The sequence below is a fragment of the Drosophila rhopaloa genome, unplaced genomic scaffold, assembly GCF_018152115.1.
Source record: "Drosophila rhopaloa isolate 14029-0021.01 unplaced genomic scaffold, ASM1815211v1 contig_2, whole genome shotgun sequence".
Lineage (NCBI taxonomy): Eukaryota > Metazoa > Arthropoda > Insecta > Diptera > Drosophilidae > Drosophila > Drosophila rhopaloa.
In genome coordinates, this window is record NW_025335083.1 from 15,248,143 (window position 1) to 15,272,241 (window position 24,099).

General features: G+C 37.7%; 1 protein-coding gene across 2 annotated transcripts in view; it reads left to right on the plus strand.

The window, feature by feature from the left end:
* The first annotated feature begins 748 nt into the window (after positions 1–748).
* The window catches only part of LOC108038928 (zinc transporter 2), a 48,815-nt gene continuing 25,464 nt past the window's right edge, over positions 749–24,099 (plus strand). Inside the window, exons 1-2 of one of the 2 annotated variants that reach the window (XM_044460504.1) lie at positions 749–927; positions 3,420–3,598. In XM_044460504.1, the coding sequence (XP_044316439.1) occupies positions 896–927; positions 3,420–3,598 (211 nt within the window). In that variant the 5' untranslated portion in view covers positions 749–895. Of the gene's footprint in view, positions 928–3,419; positions 3,599–3,791; positions 4,144–24,099 lie in introns of those variants that run through there. The other variant, XM_044460505.1, reaches the window with a different exon arrangement.

Genomic DNA, 24,099 nt, shown 5'->3' on the forward strand with positions numbered 1-24,099 from the left:
AATGTTAATTGAGGAGATGTATGGGAAATAAATAATCAAAAGATAAAAAGTTGCATCTAGTCATGTTGTTTCAAATACATTAGCTTCTTCGTAATTTTTACAAATTCAAGTTCAGAAACTGCAGACTGCAATTTAATAGAAAAGCATTCTTTATTTATTGTACATTTTTATAAGAAAACTTAAAAAAAAAAATGACAAAAAAAAAGTATATTGAACTACACAAATATAACAATTTTAGGTCTTATATTTTACTTCGAAAAATATTTTGTATAACGTCTTAGCCAGAAACCACTGTAGAGGTTGCCTAGCAAGTGACACACCTGTTTAAACATTTCATTTAGAGACCCTGATAGATACCAAAAATATACCAAATGTAACCTTTTTCCATTTATCTGGCAACCCGTCGAAAAGCGCCAAGTTAGAAGTTCTCGAGAGAAATCTTTTTCCATTCATATTCTTATCTGCCGGCCTGCTCTTAAAAGTAAACAAGTCCCGTTGGTTGGTTGGTTGTCTTACCGCACGTTACCATCATTGAACGGTCCGTGTGCTATATTCTGTTAATATAGCAGCTGATAAGGCCGGCATCTGTCCCTCTCCTCTCCCTTTTCCACCTTCCAGATTGATCCACCTCATTACCTACTCCCGCTCCAAGAACAAACACATGCACTGCACTCGGCTCTCTCAGATCCAAAAAAGTTGTAAGTTTAAACGTGCTTATCTGGTATTTGCTGCGATCTTATCATTCACAGCATCTGAAGCAGTGGAGGATATGTGATCGCGCATATAGTGTAGAAAACACTTGTCGCTCGAATCTTGTGTTGTAACGTGGCTGCTGTCGTCTGTTTGTGTCTTTAATTGTTAAAAAAATAAAAAATAATATAAAATTCAGAAAATAATGTCCAAGAACGAGGATACACCGATTGCTAAGTAAGTTTTTTAGGGGGGGCGTGATGAAATGGTTTATCTATCGCCTCTGACTTCTTCAGCAAAAGTTTTTCCCGTTTCCCTGTGCAAAAAGTTGGCCGAAAATAAAATCTCTTTTGGGGCGAAATTAACATAAAGCGCCAAATGAGCTGCTGATTTGTTAAATAGGCGTAAGAGCGGACCGCGTGGGAGCGGCGACAACTGACGGTTTATTCGGGGTCTTGGGGTCTTGGGGATTTTCAAGGTGCGCAGAGGCCTCGAAAAGTTGGATTGAAAGCTTAAAGCAGGGCAGCTAACGTATTTTGCTGTTTTTTTTATACCCGTTACTCGTAGAGTAAAAGGGTATATTGTATTCGTGCAAAAGTATGTAACAGCTAGAAGGAAGCGTTTCCGACCCTATAAAGTATATATATTCTTGTTCAGGATCACTAGCCGAGTCGATCTAGCCATGTCCGTCTGTCCGTCTGTCTGTCCGTCTGTCCGTCTGTCCGTCTGTCTGTCCGTCTGTCTGTCCGTATGAACGCTGAGATCTCGGAAACTATAAAAGCTAGAAGATTGGCATTTTGCATGCAGATTCTAGGAGTTCCTACGCAGCGCAAGTTTGTTTCAAAATGGTGCCACGCCCCCTTTAACGCCCACAATCGCTTATATACGATTTTAAAAATTTTAATATTTCGGAAAAGTAAAAATGCAGTTTTATTGTGTTTATCAATACCTATCGAAATGTAGCAGAAATTTTTCAAATCGGACCATTCGTTAAAAAGTTATGCGTGATCAAAGTTTCTATCTCCATCTCCCTCGCACTCCCTTTACCTGAGTAACGGGTATCTGATAGTCGGGGCACCCGATTATAGCGTTCTCTCTTGTTTTTAAATTTTTTTTTTTGCGTTCCCTCTCTATTTTTTTTCCTTTGTGCAATTGCGTTGGAAAGTTGCAGAGCAAGTAGTTTAGCGCCATTTGCACTTTTCGTAGTAAAAATTACGCGCACTTGCTCTGGCACACCCACCCACACACACACATACGTGGAAGGGAAAACTTATCAACGGGCACATCACACGCACACACACACACGTGCTCCTGATAAAGGCGGAGGCGGTGGCGGTGGCGGCGGAGTGGGCGTGGCCTTTAAGTAGTCATCGTAGTTTGCGTTAAGTAACAAAACTTCAAATTGAATTTTTCGCAGCACTTTTCATTTTAGCACCTATCAAAAAAACCCTTTTTGCAGCGTTTCGCTTCGTTTTTCGAAGCATCAGCTCATTACAGTGGGAACTGCCTGCTGATGGACGGCGGGTAGGGCTTTTCCCGGGGATTTTTCGGGGGGCCACTGGGCGACGGCACATTGTGTCTGCTTAAATGCCGCAGTGTTCTGTTGGCACCGGCAACGGTACGTTTTAATTCTCTGTTGAGGTTTTTGGAGTTGAAGCTCCTCCAAAAAACTTTTCCTGCTGTGGCTGCACTTACTTCTCATTCTTCTCGGGCTTCTTTCACTTGTTTACCGTGGAAAACAAGTACATTTCTATAGAAACTTGACTAACAAAAACTCTAACGAATGGCACATTTTAATTAAAGAATTAGTTGTGAAATGCCTCACGAGTTTTGTGTGGACCTTGAGCATGTATTTTTGGTTCATTTTTGACTTTGAATTTTGGGAAATTTGGAATAAAACCTGTATGCCTTTAGATTTTACAAACATAAAACGAATTATCCCTAAATTTCTAAAGTTTAATTTTTTATTTTACAACACAATAAACATTAAATTTGCTATTTACTTTTTTTTTGTGTTCGCAAAATTTTAAATTTTAGATTCGGTTCTCTTAGGAAGTTAGAAAAATTATGTTTTAGAGGCTATGAAAAACAAAAAAATTATTGAACTAATTTTAAATGAATAAGACAGTGTTCAGAATAAAATAATTATATTTACTCTTTTAAATACTGTTTAAATATATTTAGTCGGAAAAAAACTACAAAACTCTTCACTTTCTCATAAACTTAAAGACGGTCGCATAAGCAAGCTGAAAATTAAAATATTTTATTCTTCGGAAACTATATTTGAATGGAAAATATTAAATTTTATTGTCTTTTAAAAAGCTTTCCCCTTTAAGAATCACAAAGGGATTAAAACACAGAATAAGACTTCCAAGTTGTGATAGAACAAAAGTGATTTATTTCCCATGCTGGTCAATTGTTTTCAGTCGAGTTCAAAATTGTTTGCTTTCCTACCTCTACATTAAAGAGTTAAATCATGAATTTTGTATTTCCTTTTCCTTTTCAAAATCAATTAAGGATTCTAAAACTGAGCTTTTATTAATTCTTTCAATATCAAAAGACTTACAAGCTCTGATAGGTCGAAAGTAAATTTTATTCAATGCTTGTTAGTATTGGTTTTAATATTTAATATTTAATATCATTTCAATTAATTCTCCTCAGCTTGCTGAAATGGCTTCCATAAGGTATAGTGCATTAGCAGTGGACTCAAACACCTTGTTTTCTTGCAGACGCAACTCGGATCGGACGCGTCGGAGCAACTATGGCACGGCTCCCTCGTTCCACCTGCTGGAGCAGGGACAACCAGGTGCGAACGGAGGCATTGGCAATGGCAACAACAATCACCCGGCAACGCCCTCGACACCTGCGCAAATTTTTTGTTTACACGGGCGGTCCAACAACGTTGAAGGTAAGAGAGGGGGGCAGTAGCAAGGGGTTAAGAGGTGACTGTGACAAACTGCGGGGCACTTTCGTGTCGCTTTCAATCAGGGCGGACTACCTACTAGCTCGCAGCAATTTGCAGTCATTCATAAATTATCAAGAAAACGCAGCAGGCAGCGGCATTTTGCACTAAAAGTCAAATGCAAACAAATCAAAATCGACAACAACGAAAATCAACCAAATTAGTTTTCACATTGTTATTTTCGTGTTTTATTTGGCTGTGTTCGCAATATTGTAGATGTTTGATTGTTCTTAAGCGGTTGTTTGTTGTTGTCGTTTTTCCTCTTTATTTTTGGTTTTTTTTTTGTTTTCTTTCGGGGAATATCGAAAATTCTCTGCAATTTACCCGTGCATTCAGCTATATGGGCGACTGAGTGAGGAGCTGTAATATCGGGTAAATGCTCGCTAATTGGCAGACGGCACGGAAATCGTCGGAAATGAATGATGCCCGGCTGTATAGGAAAGCGGCGACTTCGCTGGATAAATGCCGCATGGAAATGCTGCACGAATATGGTGAGCAAACAACTTACCACCCACTCGAAGCTTTATTTCCCACCCACCACTTTTGCGTTTTCTGGCTCTGGCTCTGGCTCTGGCCCCTCTGTCATCAATCAGCTGATGATTCTCGAGGTCGGCAAACCAAATTATTGTGGATCTGGGCCGATCCGCCTCAGCCTCTGCCACTGCCACTGCCACTGCCACTGCCTCCCCCTTCCAGCATCTGTGGTATAATCAAAATTTATGCTCTTTGCTGACACACCGCTGCTGGGAGCAGACCGCATCCCACCATGGCCATATGTCATAAATCGCCAGAGGAGCCAACGTAATTTTCGTACGACAACGTCGATGGACCAAATAAATGTTTGGCTCATTTTTCGTATTTCCCCTTAAGAGAGTATGTCTACGTAGGGTCAAATGGCTGGAAATCGATGTGGCTATGTCAAGTTTATATTTTAATTTCCTCTGCAAAGTCTGCTAGGTGCTCCATTTTTTACACTCGGCAAATATAGTTTAAGTTCAAGGAGCCGATCGATTGTGGGTTGTATCGACGACCAGGATACCCTTTAGTGTCTGTATTTATATATCTTATTTCGATATGTTTACACATTTTGGTAAGAGTAGCAGTATTTATTGCTCGTATTTAATTTTACTAATAACTATGCACAATTTCGGGTTTTTTTTTAAAAAATGTTTTCTAAGTTATAATTAAGTTTGTTAATTTTGAGAAAAAGTTTGTTTTTAATTTTCGGATGAATTCAACACCAGTTATAATGTCCTCAAAAAAAAAAAAAAAATTTACAAATATTCAAATGAAAATATCTTTTAAATCTTAAAAAAATAGAATAAAAGACTATATTTTCATAAGCTTAGTAAGAGAACAGGACTAATAAAAAAGTCTAACGCTGTTTTTATACTACTAATATTACGTTACTAGTATTACGTTACACTATATCACTATTTACATCAGTTTTCTTAATATATAATAGTTTTTTAAATAGCAAACGATTTTTAGTGTATTTTTGCTATTTATTAGTCAAAAAACCTGATTAATGGGCATTTGGTAGTCGAAAATGTCGAATAAATAATACTTTTTTATACCTTCTTTTTTGGTGATGATTCGATTTATTGGCAGACGAGCGAGCCCGAAATGAAATTAACTTGCGTCTAGACGAGGTGGAACCGCCTCTGAGAGCTTCTGCTGCCGTATATTCCGTATACTGCCACAGACAGATATATAGTAATGTACACTATGTAATCGTCTTGGGGCTCTCGGTGCATTCAATCATAGTTTGAGTTACTAACTCCCATTAGATGGCCTGACTAGCCAAGTGCAGCTGCTCGCTGCAGCTGCTTTGATTTGTCCTGGCCCGTAGTTAGTCGTTCGTTAAACGCGCTCCAGATGGGACCATTTGCAAATGCTGGAATTCTAAGCAGTTCGAATAGGTCCGTTCATTGTTCCCCCGAGCGAACCTCCTCATTGTTATTGACGCGTATTCCTATTCCGATTCCGGGTCATGGATGTGCTCAAGCTCAGGAAGGCGGAACTGAACAAAGGTAACTTGCTAATTAGGACGAAAGATGATATAATTGGGGTATCTCAGCTGAGGAGTTAGCTACAATTAGCATATCAAATATCAAAAACATTTGTTTACACAAGGTAGTTGCTCGAAATGAAATCATACTTGGATTTGAATGCGCAAAATAACATTTCATTTGAATGCAGGTTTTAAGTTCGGTTGGTGGAGATGCTTTTTCCAACTTTTTGCGATGCTGTTTTAAAGGCAGTAGAGCAGAGGTAATTCATTTTTGTGGTCATTCTGATTATTTTCAAATTTTTGGACATTAAAAATGTAGAAGAGTATTTTAATGGGAAAAAAACTTGCAAAGTCCTATTTAAATATATTTTCCGAAAGGGTACATTTTTATACCCTTGCAGAGGGTATTATAATTTTGGTCAAAAGTGTGCAACGCAGTGAAGGAGACATCTCCGACCCTATAAAGTATATATATTCTTGATCAGGATCACCTCCTGAGTTGATATAGCCATGTCCGTCTGTCCATCTGTCTGTCCGTCTGTCTGTTTCTACGCGAACTAGTCTCTCAGTTTTAAAAATATCGAATTGAAACTTTGCACACACCCTTCTTTCCTTTGCACGCAGTATATAAGTCGGAACGGCCGGGATCGGACGACTATATCCTATAGCTGTCATATAACTGAACGATCGGAAATGCCATAACTTTGGTGTTTGTAAAGTTAGGAAGTTGAGATTTTCTATAGGTTTTATTTTTGGCCAATCAATCTGACCTACCGAATTTCATGAGAATCGGCCGACTATATCTTATAGCTGCCATATAACTGAACGATCGGAAATGCCATAACTTTGGTGTTTGTTAAGTTAAGAAGTTGGGATTTTCTATGGGTTTTATTTTTAGCCAATCAATCCGACCTATCAAATTTCATAAGGATCGGCCGACTATATCCTATAGCTGCCATATAACTGATCGATTGGAAATGCCATAACTTTGGTGTTTTTAAAGTTAGGAAGTTGGGATTTTTGATGAGTATTAAGAATGCATCATATGAATAATTTTGGAGAATATAATTTACAGAGTGCAAGGGTATATCAACTTCGGCTCCGCCCGAAGTTAGCTTTCCTTTCTTGTTTTATTTACATTACTAAAGGGAAAATTAAGCTAGTTTTTCACATTTTTATAGTTGTTTTTATAAACACTTCTGAAACTTTTAAAAAACTTTTAAACAGCAAAAAAATGTTTCTTAAACTTGTTTTGCAATACATTTGATTAAAGAGTTGAGAATTCCCCATAACAATGACAAATTTGTGGCTTTCAATTAGAGAGTATAACATGTTTCCATAGTCAATGACTTGTTGGATCGTCTTTAGATCTCAGTTGACGAACATTCTTGTCACCTGCCATAACAATGTCATTGATATTTGCACATAATGGAATGCCTTTTGTCGCGTATTTATTTCTATCCAATTAATGCCTGTGCGCCTGCACTTGGCATCGCCTCCGTCGTATTACCATTCCCCAGCCGTTGCCCTTGCCCTGCCTCCATTAATTATTTATAAGAACAAGTACACAGTACAATTGTTGCCATGGCAGAACCAGATATGGATGTGAAGATGTAGATGGAGATGGAGAAGGAGCACATCAGTGAATGTGCCGCCCATATCCACCACCCCGTATACGACATTAACCTCAGTTGCCCGGGAATCCAACATACTTTCCGCATTGCGCAAACAAACAAGACGAACTGTACGAAACGGAACGGTCCAAGGCGACCAATTAAAGATGCAGATGGATCGGAGTTGTTTAAATTGCAAGTATGGCGATACTTATGCATCAGCTGGCTGCATCAGTGGCTGCCCTTCCGAAAAGAGTGAACCCGGGATGCGGGTCTAATAGGTGAAATTTCCACGTGCCACAATCGTCGCCGTTGCAGTTGCAATGCCAGTTGCTTCTCCTCCAGAGTGCGGAGCCTTGGTTATGCACAGGAATTTAATTTCGCTGCCGGCATTGTTACGGCCATTGTGTGAGTGTGGGCCAGCATGTGGAAGCGAAGGATGTGGAGGATGCAGAGGTGGAAGGAGGAGGAGCAGGGGCAGGAGGCAGCAGCAGGAGGAGGAGCAGCAGCAGGAGCAGGAAGCAGACGCAGGCCAGGCGTCGGTGGCCTTGTGCTGAATTCAAATGAAGAAACCGCGTTCACAACGCAACCATGTCAGTGATGAGAGACTCCACATGTTGGGTGTCACGCACGGAAAAGTCATAAATTAATAAAACAGTGGATAAATTAAAATCATCCATCGATTAAAGCCGATTTATGTCATTAAAAGTTTTCGCATCATTTCGGTGGATAGTAAATTCTTTTAAAACATTAAAAACCAAAACTATCTACTCAAATTTATCTATTTATTGGTTTAATATCCTCTTACAGAATTAAAATTATAAATTTATTAAAACCAATAAAAAAACAAGAAAGGAAAGCTAACTTCGGGCGGAGCCGAAGTTGATATACCCTTGCAGAATACTCTGTAAATTATATTCTCCAAAATTATTCATATGATGCATTCTTAATACTCATAAAAAATCCGAACTTCCTAACTTTAACAACAACAAAGTTATGCCATTTCCAATCGTTCAGTTATATGGCAGCTATAGGATATAGTCGGCCGATCCTTATGAAATTTGATAGGTCGGATTGATTGGCCAAAAATAAAATCCATAGAAAATCCCAACTTCCTAACTTTACAAACACCAAAGTTATGGCATTTCCGATCAATCAGTTATATGGCAGCTATACGATATAGTCGGCCGATCCTTATGAAATTTGGTAGGTCGGATTGATTGGCCAAAAATAAAATCCATAGAAAATCCCAACTTCCTAACTTAACAAACACCAAAGTTATGGCATTTCCGATCAATCAGTTATATGGCAGCTATAGGATATAGTCGGCCGATCCTTATGAAATTTGGTAGGTCGGATTGATTGGCCAAATATAAAACCCATAGAAAATCCCAACTTTCTAACTTTACAAACACCAAAGTTATGGCATTTCCGATCAATCAGTTATATGGCAGCTATAGGATATATTCGGCCGATCCTTATGAAATTTGGTAGGTCGGATTGATTGGCCAAATATAAAACCCATAGAAAATCCCAACTTCCTAACTTTACAAACACGAAAGTTATGGCATTTCCGATCAATCAGTTATATGGCAGCTATAGGATATAGTCGGCCGATCCCGGCCGTTCCGACTTATATACTGCCTGCAAAGGAAAGAAGGGTGTGTGCAAAGTTTCAATCCGATAGCTTTAAAACTGAGAGACTAGTTTGCGTAGAAACAGACAGACGGACAGACGGACAGACGGACATGGCTATATCAACTCAGGAGGTGATCCTGATCAAGAATATATATACTTTATAGGGTCGGAGATGTCTCCTTCACTGCGTTGCACACTTTTGACCAAAATTATAATACCCTCTGCAAGGGTATAATAATACTCACATCATTTTTATACCCTTGCAGAGGGTATTATAATTTCAGTCAAAAGTTTGCAACGCAGTGAAGGAGACATTTCCGACCCTATAAAGTATATATATTCTTGATCAGCATCACCAGGAGAGTCGATCTAGCCATGTCCGTCTGTCCGTCTGTCCGTCCGTCTGTCCGTCCGTCTGTCCGTCTGTCCGTCTGTCCGTCTGTCCGTCTGTCCGTCTGTCCGTCCGTTTCTACGCAAACTAGTCCCTCAGTTTTAAAGCTATCTGCTTGAAACTTTCGCAAAACTTGTCTTTCTATTGCAGGTAGTATATAAGTCGGAACGAGCCGGATCGGGCGACTATATCATATAGCTGCCATATAACTGAACGATCGGAAAAGCCATAACTTTGGTGTTTTTAAAGATAAGAAGTTGGGACTCTCTATGGGTATTATATTTGGCCAATCAATCCGACGTACCAAATTTCATAAGGATCGGCCGACTATATCCTATAGCTGCCATATAACTGATTGATCGGAAATGCCATAACTTTGGTGTTTGTAAAGTTAGAAAGTTGGGATTTTCTATGGGTTTTATATTTGGCCAATCAATCCGACCTACCAAATTTCATAAGGATCGGCCGACTATATCCTATAGCTGCCATATAACTGAACGATTGGAAATGCCATAATTTTGGTGTTTGTAAAGTTAGAAAGTTAAGATTTTCTACAGGTTTTATATTTGGCCAATCAATCCGACCTACCAAATTTCATAAGGATCGGCCGACTATATCTTATAGCTGCCATATAACTGAACGATTGAAAATGCCATAACTTTGGTGTTTTTAAAGTTAGGAAGTTTGGATTTTTTATGAGTATTAAGAATTTTTTTTGTTCTTCAGGATTTGTTAATATTTAAATACTATGGAATTACGGTTTTCATTTTATTAAAATCGGATGACAGTATCATATAGCTCCCATAGGAACAATCGGAACAATTATATGAAATAAATGAGAAAAAAATTATTACTTCGATGTTTAATAATTTAAACAAGAAAGGAAAGCTAACTTCGGGCGGAGCCGAAGTTGATATACCCTTGCAGAATACTCTGTAAATTATATTCTCCAAAATTATTCATATGATGCATTCTTAATACTCATCAAAAATCCCAACTTCCTAACTTTAAAAACACCAAAGTTTGGCATTTCCAATCGTTCAGTTATATGGCAGCTATAGAATATAGTCGGCCGATCCTTATGAAATTTAATAGGTTGGATTGATTGGCTAAAAATAAAACCCATAGAAAATCCCAACTTCCTAACTTAACAAACACCAAAGTTATGGCATTTCCGATCGTTCAGTTATATGGCAGCTATAAGATATAGTCGGCCGATTCTCATGAAATTCGGTAGGTCAGATTGATTGGCCAAATATAAAACCTATAGAAAATCTCAACTTCCTAACTTTACAAACACCAAAGTTATGGCATTAACGATCGTTCAGTTATATGACAGCTATAGGATATAGTCGTCCGATCCCGGCCGTTCCGACTTATATACTGCGTGCAAAGGAAAGAAGGGTGTGTGCAAAGTTTCAATTCGATATCTTTAAAACTGAGAGACTAGTTCGCGTAGAAACAGACAGACGGACAGACAGACGGACAGACGGACAGACGGACAGACGGACGGACGGACAGACGGACAGACGGACAGACGGACATGGCTATATCAACTCAGGAGGTGATCCTGATCAAGAATATATAAGTTAATTTCCAGGATAATAAAAACCCAAAAAATAAGTTTTGAACGTTTGATTTATTCGGAGTTCAATTTGAGACTGATTTTATTCATTTAAAAATTCCCTGATCTAAGCTGTGGGTTGGGGCAGCGACGTCGACGTCGCGGAAGAGACCGCGGCGGTGGCCTAGTTCTGGTGGAGCGGCTGAAACTGCAAGGTTTGCAGAATCGGCATTTTGGTACTGCGCTGTGGCTGCTGACCGGATGCGTGTGTTTATGTTATTGAACTTGGGGGTTCTTGGCGTGTTTATGTTATTGAACTTTCGGGCTCTTGACCGTTGTATTGAAATGTTGCAATGTTGCCATCGACAATGTTGCAATATTTCTCGGAAAAAATGTAGAAATATTTCTGTGATTAACTCTCCCTCCTTAAAAACCTGCTTGTCCTCAAGAGGTGTTAGAAATAGGGAATATTATTAAATTCTGGTATTATTTTTTTAGGAATTGATATAATATTAGTTTTGTTGTTTAAAATTTGTGGAGGCGGTTCTTGAATATGTAGGATTACTTTTTCTTTTCTGTGAATACAGTTTTTTAATACGATCAATGCAAGAACAATGGCGCAAATTAATGTTACTGTGGTTATTCGGTTTATTGTAGAATCATTCTGTAAGGTTTGTAAGTGCTTTCTATTTTTGATATGTAGAGCTTCCAATGCTTCTAATGACAGAATTTGAATGCGTTGTGCTTGCAATGGGGTAATTTGAATTCGTGGGATTTCGGGTTTCATTATTACTTTTTCTTTGTTTGTAAAATTTTTTCCATTTATATTTATAGTTTCGTTTAAAAAGGTAACCATGAAAGTTCCTCTGAGTTGATGTGAAATATTGTTTGAAATTAGGCTGCCGTTAAAGTCATTTAAGAGTAGTATGCCATCGTCTATTTCCTCTATTGGTTCAATGTGGTCCGAGTTACTATAATCACACAGCGATTCCTTTCCCTGAGCTAGTTTTGAAATACATTTTGAATTACTTAAATTAACAATTTTTCCTTTTTTACAAATTTTAACATAGTTCGAAGTTTTACAATCATGGGGTAGGCCTAGTATTACATTGTTTGATATAAAAAGTTCTTTAGTTTCTAAATGTATTATTAATTGGTTTCTGATGACAGGCTTTAAAAGAAGATTTTCATAGTTAGTTGGTTCGAGTTCAGGTATTTTTATTAAGTAAATTATGGTTGTTTTATTATGTAAGACAGACACATCAACAAATTCCAGTGTTTCCTCAATTGAAAACGAGGTAATGTTATTTTTTTGAGATATTTTATTTATTTCGTTAAGTTCAGGTTCGTTTAATAAAAGAGTATTAATTACGTTAATTTTAGCCCATTGTATTGCAAATTTAATGTTTCCTATTTCTTCTTTCATAAGTCTAACTTGCGTTTGCAAGCTCGACGCAATATCATTATTAAAAAATCTGTCTTTTTGAATTGAATTTGCTAGCATATTGGAAGTGGTTGTTAAATTATTTATTCTGTCTTGAAGCTGATTATTGATAATAATTTGGTCATTGTTATTTTTAATTAAATTATTGAGGTTACTTTCTATCATAACTAAATCTTCGTGATCTGGGTTACCTGCGATATATTTCCAAGCTGAGCCAATCATATTTATTGACCTAGCTCGACGGCTTTTTGTTGTTAGGGTAAGTGTGCTTAGAGCAGAAAGTGATTGAATTATTTCGTGTGTCAGAGTGTGATAATGTAAACTATTTTGTAATCTGTTTATTGTGTGTTCTCTTATTTGTAATAGTTCCGTTTCAATCTGTTTTAAATTTATGACGTGAATTAATTTTATTGTTGATATCTGTAATTTTCCTATACCCTTATGAATTGTTATGGTATGTGCATCGGTATAATTTGTTATGTCGGTGGTCGCGATTGCCATTGGTATCAGCGTTATTAAAAACAACATCCTGTAATTACAAAAATGTCTCATTAAACAACGGTATTGTAGGGTTATGGGCCGATCACTCACGAACGGACTGATAACCCCAAGCGGACAACAGCTGTAAACGTTATAGGTAATCTTATTTATTATATTTTTGTTTTTTTTTTTTTTAAGTTTTTTTTTTTTAGTTTCGGACTGACGTGGACAAAAATTTCCTAAGGAGTTTTCGGACTTAGTTACCTTTAATATTACTTTTATGAACTACCCTTCCTGCTTCTGTTAAAATAGTTGTATTCCTGTTTTCTTTGACAATTTCTTTTTTAAAACGTGGGGATAATTTAGAGCCTAGTCTGGTGTTTTGTTTTACAAATATTTCTTGTCCTGGTAGATATGATTTTATAGGTTTCCTTTCTTTGTTGTGGTTTTCTAAATCTATTAATTGCTTTTGTTTAAGTTTTTCTATGTTATCCTGCCTGCTTTTTTCATATTGTTCTGGGTCGGTATTAATATTTCTGCCAAAAAAAAATTTCTAATGGTCTTTTCTTCGTTACTGAATGTATTGTGTAATTGTATTCGTAAATGGCTCTGTCTAATAATTCTTCAAAGGTGTTGTATATTTGTTTGGTTTTAAGGCATCTCATTATTTCCGAAAGGGTCGAATGAAATCGTTCAATCTGTCCGTTAACTGAACTTTTGTAGGGAGGAGCTTTAAAAATGGTTATATTTAATTGATCTCTCATCATAAAGGTAATAGATGCTGAATTAAAAGCTTTTTCATTATCCATTACTATAAATTTGGGTACTCCATAGTAGAATATTATTTCGTGTAACTGTTTTTTAATGTCTTCAGTGGATTTGGATTTTATAATTTTTGCCTGTGCTAATTTGGAAAATTTATCTATTGCAGTCAATACTAATTTCTTTTCTGTTGAAAAGATGTCAATGTGGATTATGTGTCCAGGGTATTCAGGAATTGGGGTTTCTTTAATTTCTGGATTGGGGGGATGTCTATCATATTTGCCTTCTTTACATACCCTGCATTGTTTGACTAATGTTGTTATTTTTTGTTTCATTTTGGGGAAATAATATTTTTCTGCAAGTTGGTTTTTGTTTTCTTCTGCGTTTCTATGTGCTCTGTTATGTGTTTCTAATATTAATTCTTCCTGCTTAGTTTCTTCTGTCAAATCTTCTACTTTATTTTGTGTGAATCTGATTTTAATGGATCCGAAATGTTCCGGATAAATTCGCTGTATCTCTCCCATTATCTCTTCTGATGTGAAAATTCCATTTAGGATTGACGGATTTAAATGTTTTTTTAATATTTCAATAAGATCAATATTCTGAAAGTCTGGTCGAGTTATAACGTGTCTATGAAAGGTGGGGAACGGAATAGTAAATTTGTAGTCGGGGGGGTATTCTTTGTAAATAAATATCTGATTCTTAAAGGCATTTATTGGTACTTCGACGCTGGGGATAAGGTTATGACCAGAGCTCTGCGCGCTGTGTTGTGTTGCTGTTAATGAGTTAATTTGGTTGCTTATGGGGATCCTAGACAAAGCATCGGCCACTATGTTTTCCTTTCCGGGTTTATAAAGTAATTCTTTATTATATTCGTCAAGATATGATTTCCATCTCTTGATCGCTATCCCTCCCTTCCAATTACAATCGTGTGTAAGTGGTTCGTGGTCAGTATAGATTTTAACCTTGGTTCCACCGTAGAGATATCCTCTAAGTGTTTTTACTGCCCATGAAATGGCTAACATTTCTTTCTTTGCCGTTTCGTAGTTTTCTTCGGTTTGAGATAGTGTTCTAGATATGAAAGCTATAGGTCTGTCTTTTTGTGAAAGTACTGCTCCAATTGCGTGATCGGAGGCGTCTGTTGTCAATACAAATTCCTCGTTAAAATTTGGATATTGTAATATTACGTCTTCTGAAATTAGGGTGCTTTTTAATTTATTAAAGGCCTGAATGGCTTCATTGTTGAAGTGAATAGATTTCTTCGATGAAGCTTTCTTCGAAATTCTCCCATCCTCGCCTCTAAGTAATGTGGTGAGTGGTTTTGCTAGTGCAGCGTAGCCCATAATAAATCGTCGGTAATACCCTGACAGTCCAAGGAAAGATCTTAATTCCTTAACGTTTTTGGGAATGGGGTAGTTAGCGATGGCCTCTACCTTTGTTGGATTAGTTTCTATTCCCTTATCTGAAATTACAAATCCTAAAAATTCAACTTTATTTTTGAAAAATTCGCATTTATCCAATTGGCATTTTATGTTAGCATTATTTAAGGTTTCAAATATTGTATCTAAATTTTTTGAATGAGATTGTGCGTCTGGACTGAAGACAATTATGTCATCGATATAAATATAACAGATTTTCCCTATGTGTTCCCTAAGAATGTCGTCTAGGGCACGCTGAAAAATAGATGGTGCGTTTTTCAGTCCAAATGGAAGTCTTGTGAACTCAAATTTTCCGTTATTCACGGAGAAGGCTGTCTTTTCTATATCGCTTTCTTTTAAAAGAATTTGATGGAACCCACTTTTGAGATCTAACACAGAAAACATTTTATTATTTCCCAGTTGTGCAAGAACTGCATTTATGTCTGGTATCGGGTATCTGTCTGCTATTGTAACACTATTTAATTTTCTGTAATCTATTACCATTCTATATTTCTTTACATTGGAGGCATCTAATTTTTTTTGGTACAATCCACACTGGTGAATTGTAAGGCGATCTAGAGGGTCGTATTATATTGGTGTCTAAAAGTTCTTTTATTTGTCGGTCAATTTCGTCTTTGAGTGCCATTGGATATTGATAAAATTTCGAGTAGACTGGTGTGTCAGTGTTTGTACGTATCTCAGCTTTCACGTTTGTTGTGTAAGTCAATTTTTCGTTTGGTTCTGCAAAAAGATTCGGATATTTCTGAATAAGTTGGTTAAGGTCTGATTTTTGTGTCCCAGTAAGATGATCTGTCCGAGGAATAATTAAATTTACAGCTTTGAATTTTTTTTCTTTAATATGGATTGTTTTTCCATTTTTTAAGTGCATAGATTTGGTATTAGTGTTAATTATTGCTCCTAAATTTTTTAAACTGTCGTTTCCCAGAATGGCATCAAATGTTTTTAAAGTCGGTAATAAAAAAAATTTAATTGTTGTATTAGGGTCGTTAAATAAATTGGCTGATTTGTGATGTGTAATTTTAATACTTCCGCCAACCGAGATGGCGTCAAACGGGGATTTATTTTCTATAGGATTTTTTACGAATTTTGGCAAGATGTAATTATTGTTTGAACCGGTATCAATTAATATTTTTAAAATTTCTCCACTCCTCAGTTTGCATTCAAAATATGGCAATGAGGAGTTTGTTAGTCTAAAAAATGAAGGTAGGTATAATCATATTGGTATTCTTGGTCGGCTTGGTTTATGGATTCAGAATATTCTGTTAGGGATTCGGGATATTCAGATTGTGATTCGTCCTGTGATTTTATGGTTTCGTTATATTCGTCAAGGGTTGGTGTTTCATCTTCCACTTCTGAAGAAGTGTGAGGGGCTGCTTGAATATTAAAATTTCTGGATTTTTTTACGGCTTCGTTTAGAGGCATTGGTGGTCTTTTACCGGCCTCGAAACGTATGGGTTTGTTCATATAATTGATATGTTTTGATTGCATGGTCCTGTCGATGTCCATGGGTTCTGGTCGTGGTTGTGGCTTTACAGCCAAAGGTCGAGTCGGAGGAAAGTTTCCTGAAGGTCGAACTGCAGTATATTGTGGGACTGGTGGAATTTGATTGTTATTGTAGAACTGGGGTCGTGGTTGATTAAACATATTATTATTTTGTCTAGGTGGAACTAGAGGATTTTGATACTGGTTATTAATGGGGAATGACCACTGTGGCCTGCTTGGCTGTGGTCTGGTTGGTTGTGAATGTGGTAAGTTTTGGGAAGGCACGTTTCTAAATCCGGATTGTTGCCCTCTATTAACTGCATGGTTTGCACGGAACGCTTGGTTCTCTAGCTTTAAACAAAGATGTAAAGCTGAAGGAAGATCGGTTGGTTCCTTCATACCGAGAAGACGAGATAAATCTCCGCGAAGTCCGCGCACAAAAGTGTCTAAGGCTTTGTCCCTATACATTTTCGTCATGAGTTGTTCGGCTTCCATTCCTAATTCCATACATCCAACCTTATTAAGAATAAGCGAAAGGTGTTTGTAGACTGACTGATGAAATTCCTCTACCGACTGGTGAGCACCCTGACATAGAGTTGTCATTTGGTATTCAAGAGTGCTTAAATCCCGCTTATCTGCGTAGTGCAAAGTTAGACATTTAGAAATGGCATTCCAGTTGAGTGGAGTATTATAAGATTCTAACGCAGTGTCTGCGTTTCCCGTGATTTTATTACGTATGGTATGTAGAATCCCAAAATACTTAGATGTGCCTACAGTGTGTTCATATGTTTTAAGAACTCTATCCACACCCTTTTTCCAAGAACTGAATTCTATTGGGTTGCCAGAAAATTCCCTTAAGCTTTTTACGATGTCTGGTACCCTATCCAAACCTTCGAGGTTAGCTCGATTTTCATAGGAAATTTCCTGATTTGGAATCTGTGCAAAATCGAATCCTGTGTTTTGAGCTTGTTGTAATAGGACCGGTAATTGTTCAGCAATTATTTGTCTGACTGCTTCTTGTAACTCTAATGCTGCCATATTGTCTCTGTGTTCCTGATGTAATTCCTGTCTATGAATTTGTCTTTGATTTTGAACTATGTTAGCTGGATGTTGTTCTACCTGATTTAAATTATTATTTTGAAGTTGTTCTGGCTGATGTTGAGGTTGTTCTTGAGGTTGTAAATCAATGACGGGTGGTCGTATAAGATTATGCCGATTGGCCATAGGAGATTTTTTTCATGGGTCTGTCTTACGATAAAAATGGTTGATAAGTATAATTCTTATAAATATTAAGTTTCAAAATTAATTATTATTTTTTTTTTTATATGATAAGGAATGAATGTTTCATTTGCTTAAATTAATTTTGTAATTTTAATTCGAATTTAAATAGTAGTAGAAATGTTTAATCAAATTTAAATCACTTAAATACTTTAAAATACTTTAATTCAATTGGTATTTAAAAATGGTTATTAATTAAAATTTATATGAATAAAATTTTAATAACTGAAAATAATTAAATTTAATTTTAAATTTTAGATTCACTTAAAATTTAAATGGAATTCAAATTTTAGAACTTTAACTTTAAAATTTTATTTTAAATTTGTAACTTTTGATTTTTATTAAGATGTTTCTTTTAGTGTAGAAAATTTTTCGCTTTTATTTTTGGTTTAACTTTTGGTTTGGTTGCCTTCACTTATTCACTATTCACTTAACTTATCATGATGTGGCTACACCTCCTGGTGATCCGGATGTCTTCCTTTTTGTTTCCTACTGGGGATCCTGCGATTCACACTTAGTAGAGGTTGTCCTGCGGGCGTACCTGACAGTACTTGTAGTCCACCGATGGATCAGTAAACTTGTTTTTCACCGACCGGTTACCGTCTTCAGCTTGCAAAATTAATTGCCAAGGAGTCTCTCTGATTTCAGGTTTTATGTTTGGGCCAACGGAGTCGCACAAAAATATTTTAATTATTTGCACTAAAAGGAACTTAATCGTTTTTCCTCGCGTTGGTCCCTGTTCGGGCGCCAGTTAATTTCCAGGATAATAAAAACCCAAAAAATAAGTTTTGAACGTTTGATTTATTCGGAGTTCAATTTGAGACTGATTTTATTCATTTAAAAATTCCCTGATCTAAGCTGTGGGTTGGGGCAGCGACGTCGACGTCGCGGAAGAGACCGCGGCGGTGGCCTAGTTCTGGTGGAGCGGCTGAAACTGCAAGGTTTGCAGAATCGGCATTTTGGTACTGCGCTGTGGCTGCTGACCGGATGCGTGTGTTTATGTTATTGAACTTGGGGGTTCTTGGCGTGTTTATGTTATTGAACTTTCGGGCTCTTGACCGTTGTATTGAAATGTTGCAATGTTGCCATCGACAATGTTGCAATATTTCTCGGAAAAAATGTAGAAATATTTCTGTGATTAACTTATATACTTTATAGGGTCGGAGATGTCTCCTTCACTGCGTTGCACACTTTTGACCAAAATTATAATACCCTCTGCAAGGGTATAATAAATATACTTCAAGATATAGTAAATCTTGAATATTTTAGATTTACGTTTTAATTTTTAGTGAAATCGGACAATAATATCATATAGCTTTCATAGAAATGACCGAAAACTTGAGAGTAAAATCGACCTAGCTTCATTGTTATATCAGGCGATTCGAATACATCTTCCGTCAGTTCGTAACTATAACTTTGTCGTTTCCTAAAATATTTCCATATACTCCAAGATATAGTAAATTTTAGCAATCTCAGAATAATAGTTTTAATTTTATAAAAATTTTAAGACTATATCATATAGATGTCTTAGAATGATCATTAAATAACAGGCAAATCAACACAGCTTAAGCGTTTTGAAACATTTACTGACATTTTTGGAGAAATCATATGTTTTAAGATTGTATACAAATCATATAGATCTTGCAAATAAGATTGGCATACTGACATAATCTTTTCCTTTCAACATATTCCCAGATTTCAGATTCAGTTATTATTATTTTTTTTTATTTTAAATATACAAAACATCTGTCATCTATTTTACAAAGGTCTTTTTATACCCTTGCAGAGGGTATTATAATTTCAGTCAAAAGTTTGCAACGCAGTGAAGGAGACATTTCCGACCCTATAAAGTATATATATTCTTGATCAGCATCACCAGGAGAGTCGATCTAGCCATGTCCGTCTGTCCGTCTGTCCGTCCGTCTGTCCGTCCGTCTGTCCGTCTGTCCGTCCGTTTCTACGCAAACTAGTCCCTCAGTTTTAAAGCTATCTGCTTGAAACTTTCGCAAAACTTGTCTTTCTATTGCAGGTAGTATATAAGTCGGAACGAGCCGGATCGGGCGACTATATCATATAGCTGCCATATAACTGAACGATCGGAAAAGCCATAACTTTGGTGTTTTTAAAGATAAGAAGTTGGGACTCTCTATGGGTATTATATTTGGCCAATCAATCCGACGTACCAAATTTCATAAGGATCGGCCGACTATATCCTATAGCTGCCATATAACTGATTGATCGGAAATGCCATAACTTTGGTGTTTGTAAAGTTAGAAAGTTGGGATTTTCTATGGGTTTTATATTTGGCCAATCAATCCGACCTACCAAATTTCATAAGGATCGGCCGACTATATCCTATAGCTGCCATATAACTGAACGATTGGAAATGCCATAATTTTGGTGTTTGTAAAGTTAGAAAGTTAAGATTTTCTACAGGTTTTATATTTGGCCAATCAATCCGACCTACCAAATTTCATAAGGATCGGCCGACTATATCTTATAGCTGCCATATAACTGAACGATTGAAAATGCCATAACTTTGGTGTTTTTAAAGTTAGGAAGTTTGGATTTTTTATGAGTATTAAGAATTTTTTTGTTCTTCAGGATTTGTTAATATTTAAATACTATGGAATTACGGTTTTCATTTTATTAAAATCGGATGACAGTATCATATAGCTCCCATAGGAACAATCGGAACAATTATATGAAATAAATGAGAAAAAAATTATTACTTCGATGTTTAATAATTTAAATAAATATACTTCAAGATATAGTAAATCTTGAATATTTTAGATTTACGTTTTAATTTTTAGTGAAATCGGACAATAATATCATATAGCTTTCATAGAAATGACCGAAAACTTGAGAGTAAAATCGACCTAGCTTCATTGTTATATCAGGCGATTCGAATACATCTTCCGTCAGTTCGTAACTATAACTTTGTCGTTTCCTAAAATATTTCCATATACTCCAAGATATAGTAAATTTTAGCAATCTCAGAATAATAGTTTTAATTTTATAAAAATTTTAAGACTATATCATATAGATGTCTTAGAATGATCATTAAATAACAGGCAAATCAACACAGCTTAAGCGTTTTGAAACATTTACTGACATTTTTGGAGAAATCATATGTTTTAAGATTGTATACAAATCATATAGATCTTGCAAATAAGATTGGCATACTGACATAATCTTTTCCTTTCAACATATTCCCAGATTTCAGATTCAGTTATTATTATTTTTTTTTATTTTAAATATACAAAACATCTGTCATCTATTTTACAAAGGTCTTTTTTTTTTTTATGTATTAAAGTTTGATACCCCACGACTGGTTAAGGGTTTCTCTGATAGTTTTATTTTATATTTATTTGTAACCCTACATACTAAAACTTTTACAAATATTGCCGAACACTATGCAGGTTATTACGCCCCTACAGAAAGTCACCTTAATTTACTTTTACATTTATGAATCAAGGGCAGGTATATACAACCCGATAGTTTGATTTCATATTGCAACCCAGTCTACCTAGACTTTTCCAATTCTTGATTTACATCATACAGGTCAAATGGTAAGGTAACTGATTCACTAATGTACACGTACACAATCCTTTAATTGCATAATCAAAGTAGTTACCTGCACCTTTCTGCACTACGGGATTCTTCGTGAGAAAAAGGGTTGACCTTTGTGCTGTCAACAGGTAAAATACCAGCCTTTATATTGACACGTATGCCTAATCCATGGATTAGTCTGTAAATAACAGTCGCCGTATAACAACCTGTTTCTGTGAAGCCTATATTACTTGTATTGTGTACTTTTTGTTATTCAAAAGTGAAAAATTAAATTAAAAAGTGATTTAAAGTGATATCTCCTACAATTGATAATTGGTAAGTTTCCGTTAATTTGTTAAAACTGTCCGAATTTTCTGTCTCCCTTTGCTGTTTTAATACACATTATATTTTCCACAATTTTCCACAATTAAATAATAACAATTGCAGTATTTTGTCTATCTATCAGAAAATTATAAAATTATGTATGTATCAACCGTAAACCAAATACGGGGCATAGTACATAAATTTATCATTTTATCACAATTTCAAAATTCCCTGAATTTAAAATTTTTTAATAACAAACACGTATAATCCCTTTAAATTTTTATTTTTACGATTTTTTAAACAGCAAAAAAAAGAGAATGCCACGCGTATCTTCTTTATCTCAGGAACAACGCCGCCAAGCCGCACTGAGGCGCAGCCGAGCCCAATATCGTCAAAATGCACCGCAGATAAGGACCCGGAATGCCTTACATATTGCCGAGACCCGCGCAAGTAATTTGGAACTAGCTGAGGACGCACGCACGCGAAATACGGCAGCACGCCTTGTCAGAAGGCGAAGTGATCGAGTTCGAGCTAGGGAACGCGCACTGAACACTGCTAATCGCGCTACCTGGAGGGCCGATGAAGAAAATCGCAGGCCAGAGCGGGAACAGGACGCTATAGCTCACGCTCAGGCCAGAGCTAACTCCGAGGAGCGCCGACGACAGCAGTCGCAAAATACTGCTAATCGCGCTACCTGGAGGGCCGATGAAGAAAATCGCAGGCCAGAGCGGGAACAGGACGCTATAGCTCACGCTCAGGCCAGAGCTAACTCCGAGGAGCGCCGACGACAGCAGTCGCAAAATACTGCTAATCGCGCTACCTGGAGGGCCGATGAAGAAAATCGCAGGCCAGAGCGGGAACAGGACGCTATAGCTCACGCTCAGGCCAGAGCTAACTCCGAGGAGCGCCGACGACAGCAGTCGCAAAATACTGCTAATCGCGCTACCTGGAGGGCCGAAGAAGAAAATCGCAGGCCAGAGCGGGAACAGGACGCTATAGCTCACGCTCAGGCCAGAGCTAACTCCGAGGAGCGCCGACGACAGCAGTCGCAAAATACTGCTAATCGCGCTACCTGGAGGGCCGATGAAGAAAATCGCAGGCCAGAGCGGGAACAGGACGCTATAGCTCACGCTCAGGCCAGAGCTAACTCCGAGGAGCGCCGACGACAGCAGTCGCAAAATACTGCTAATCGCGCTACCTGGAGGGCCGAAGAAGAAAATCGCAGGCCAGAGCGGGAACAGGACGCTATAGCTCACGCTCAGGCCAGAGCTAACTCCGAGGAACGTCGACGACAGCAGGACCGAAACACTGCAGCGCACGCGTTAGCCAGGGCAAACTCCGAGGAGCGCCGACGACAGCAGTCGCAAAATACTGCTAATCGCGCTACCTGGAGGGCCGATGAAGAAAATCGCAGGCCAGAGCGGGAACAGGACGCTATAGCTCACGCTCAGGCCAGAGCTAACTCCGAGGAACGTCAACGACAGCAGGACCGAAACACTGCAGCGCACGCGTTAGCCAGGGCAAACTCCGAGGAGCGCCGACGACAGCAGTCCCAAAATACTGCTCATCGCGCTACCTGGAGGGCGGAGGAAGAAAATCGCAGGCCAGAGCGAGAACAGGACGCTATAGCGCACGCTCTTGCCAGGGCAAACTCCGAGGAGCGCCGACGACAGCAGTCACAAAATACTGCTAATCGCGCTACCTGGAGGGCCGTTGAAGAAAATCGCAGACCAGAGCGCGTAAGGGACGCTGATGCTCACAGGATCGTTAGGAATAACCCCATAACTCGTGCGCATCAGCAGCACTATAACACATTGCGTAGCCGGGAGACACGCCTACAGCGGAGGCTTCGAGAGCAACAAATTCAGGAAATGGCCGCGGAAAGATTAATCACATATAGGAGCAGTACCCAAAATCGTCAGGCGGAATCTTTAAGGCAGTCGCAGCGAAATATTGCTGCTAGAGCTGAACTTTCCGCAGATGAAAGGGAGGATCAACGGGAATTACAGCGCCGGAGGAGCCGAAACACTGCGCGGGAACAATATCTTCGAAACATTAAGGACGGACCAACAAAAATATGTACATGCTGTGGAGGAACATGGTTTTCATCCCAGGTAAGTGGTTTGAATCAATTTCTTATATCTTCTAAGTTCCCCAATATGAACGTAGGCAACTCATTTTATTTAAGTAGGAAATTTCCGAGTCCGTCCGGTATATATCTATTCTGCAGTACATGCCGTCAAGCTGTTTCCAAAGGCAGACTACCATCTCTTTGTCTTTCCAATGGCTTAGACTTTCCAGAAATTCCGGAGTGCCTTAAAAACTTAACGTGTCTGGAAGAGCGCCTTATTTCTCCTCGAATTCCGTTTATGCGCATTATCTCCTTAGGATATGAAAGGCAATGCGGAATAAGAGGAGCGGTGGTAAATGTTCCTATTTCTGTCCCAGACACTGTAAGTGCGCTTC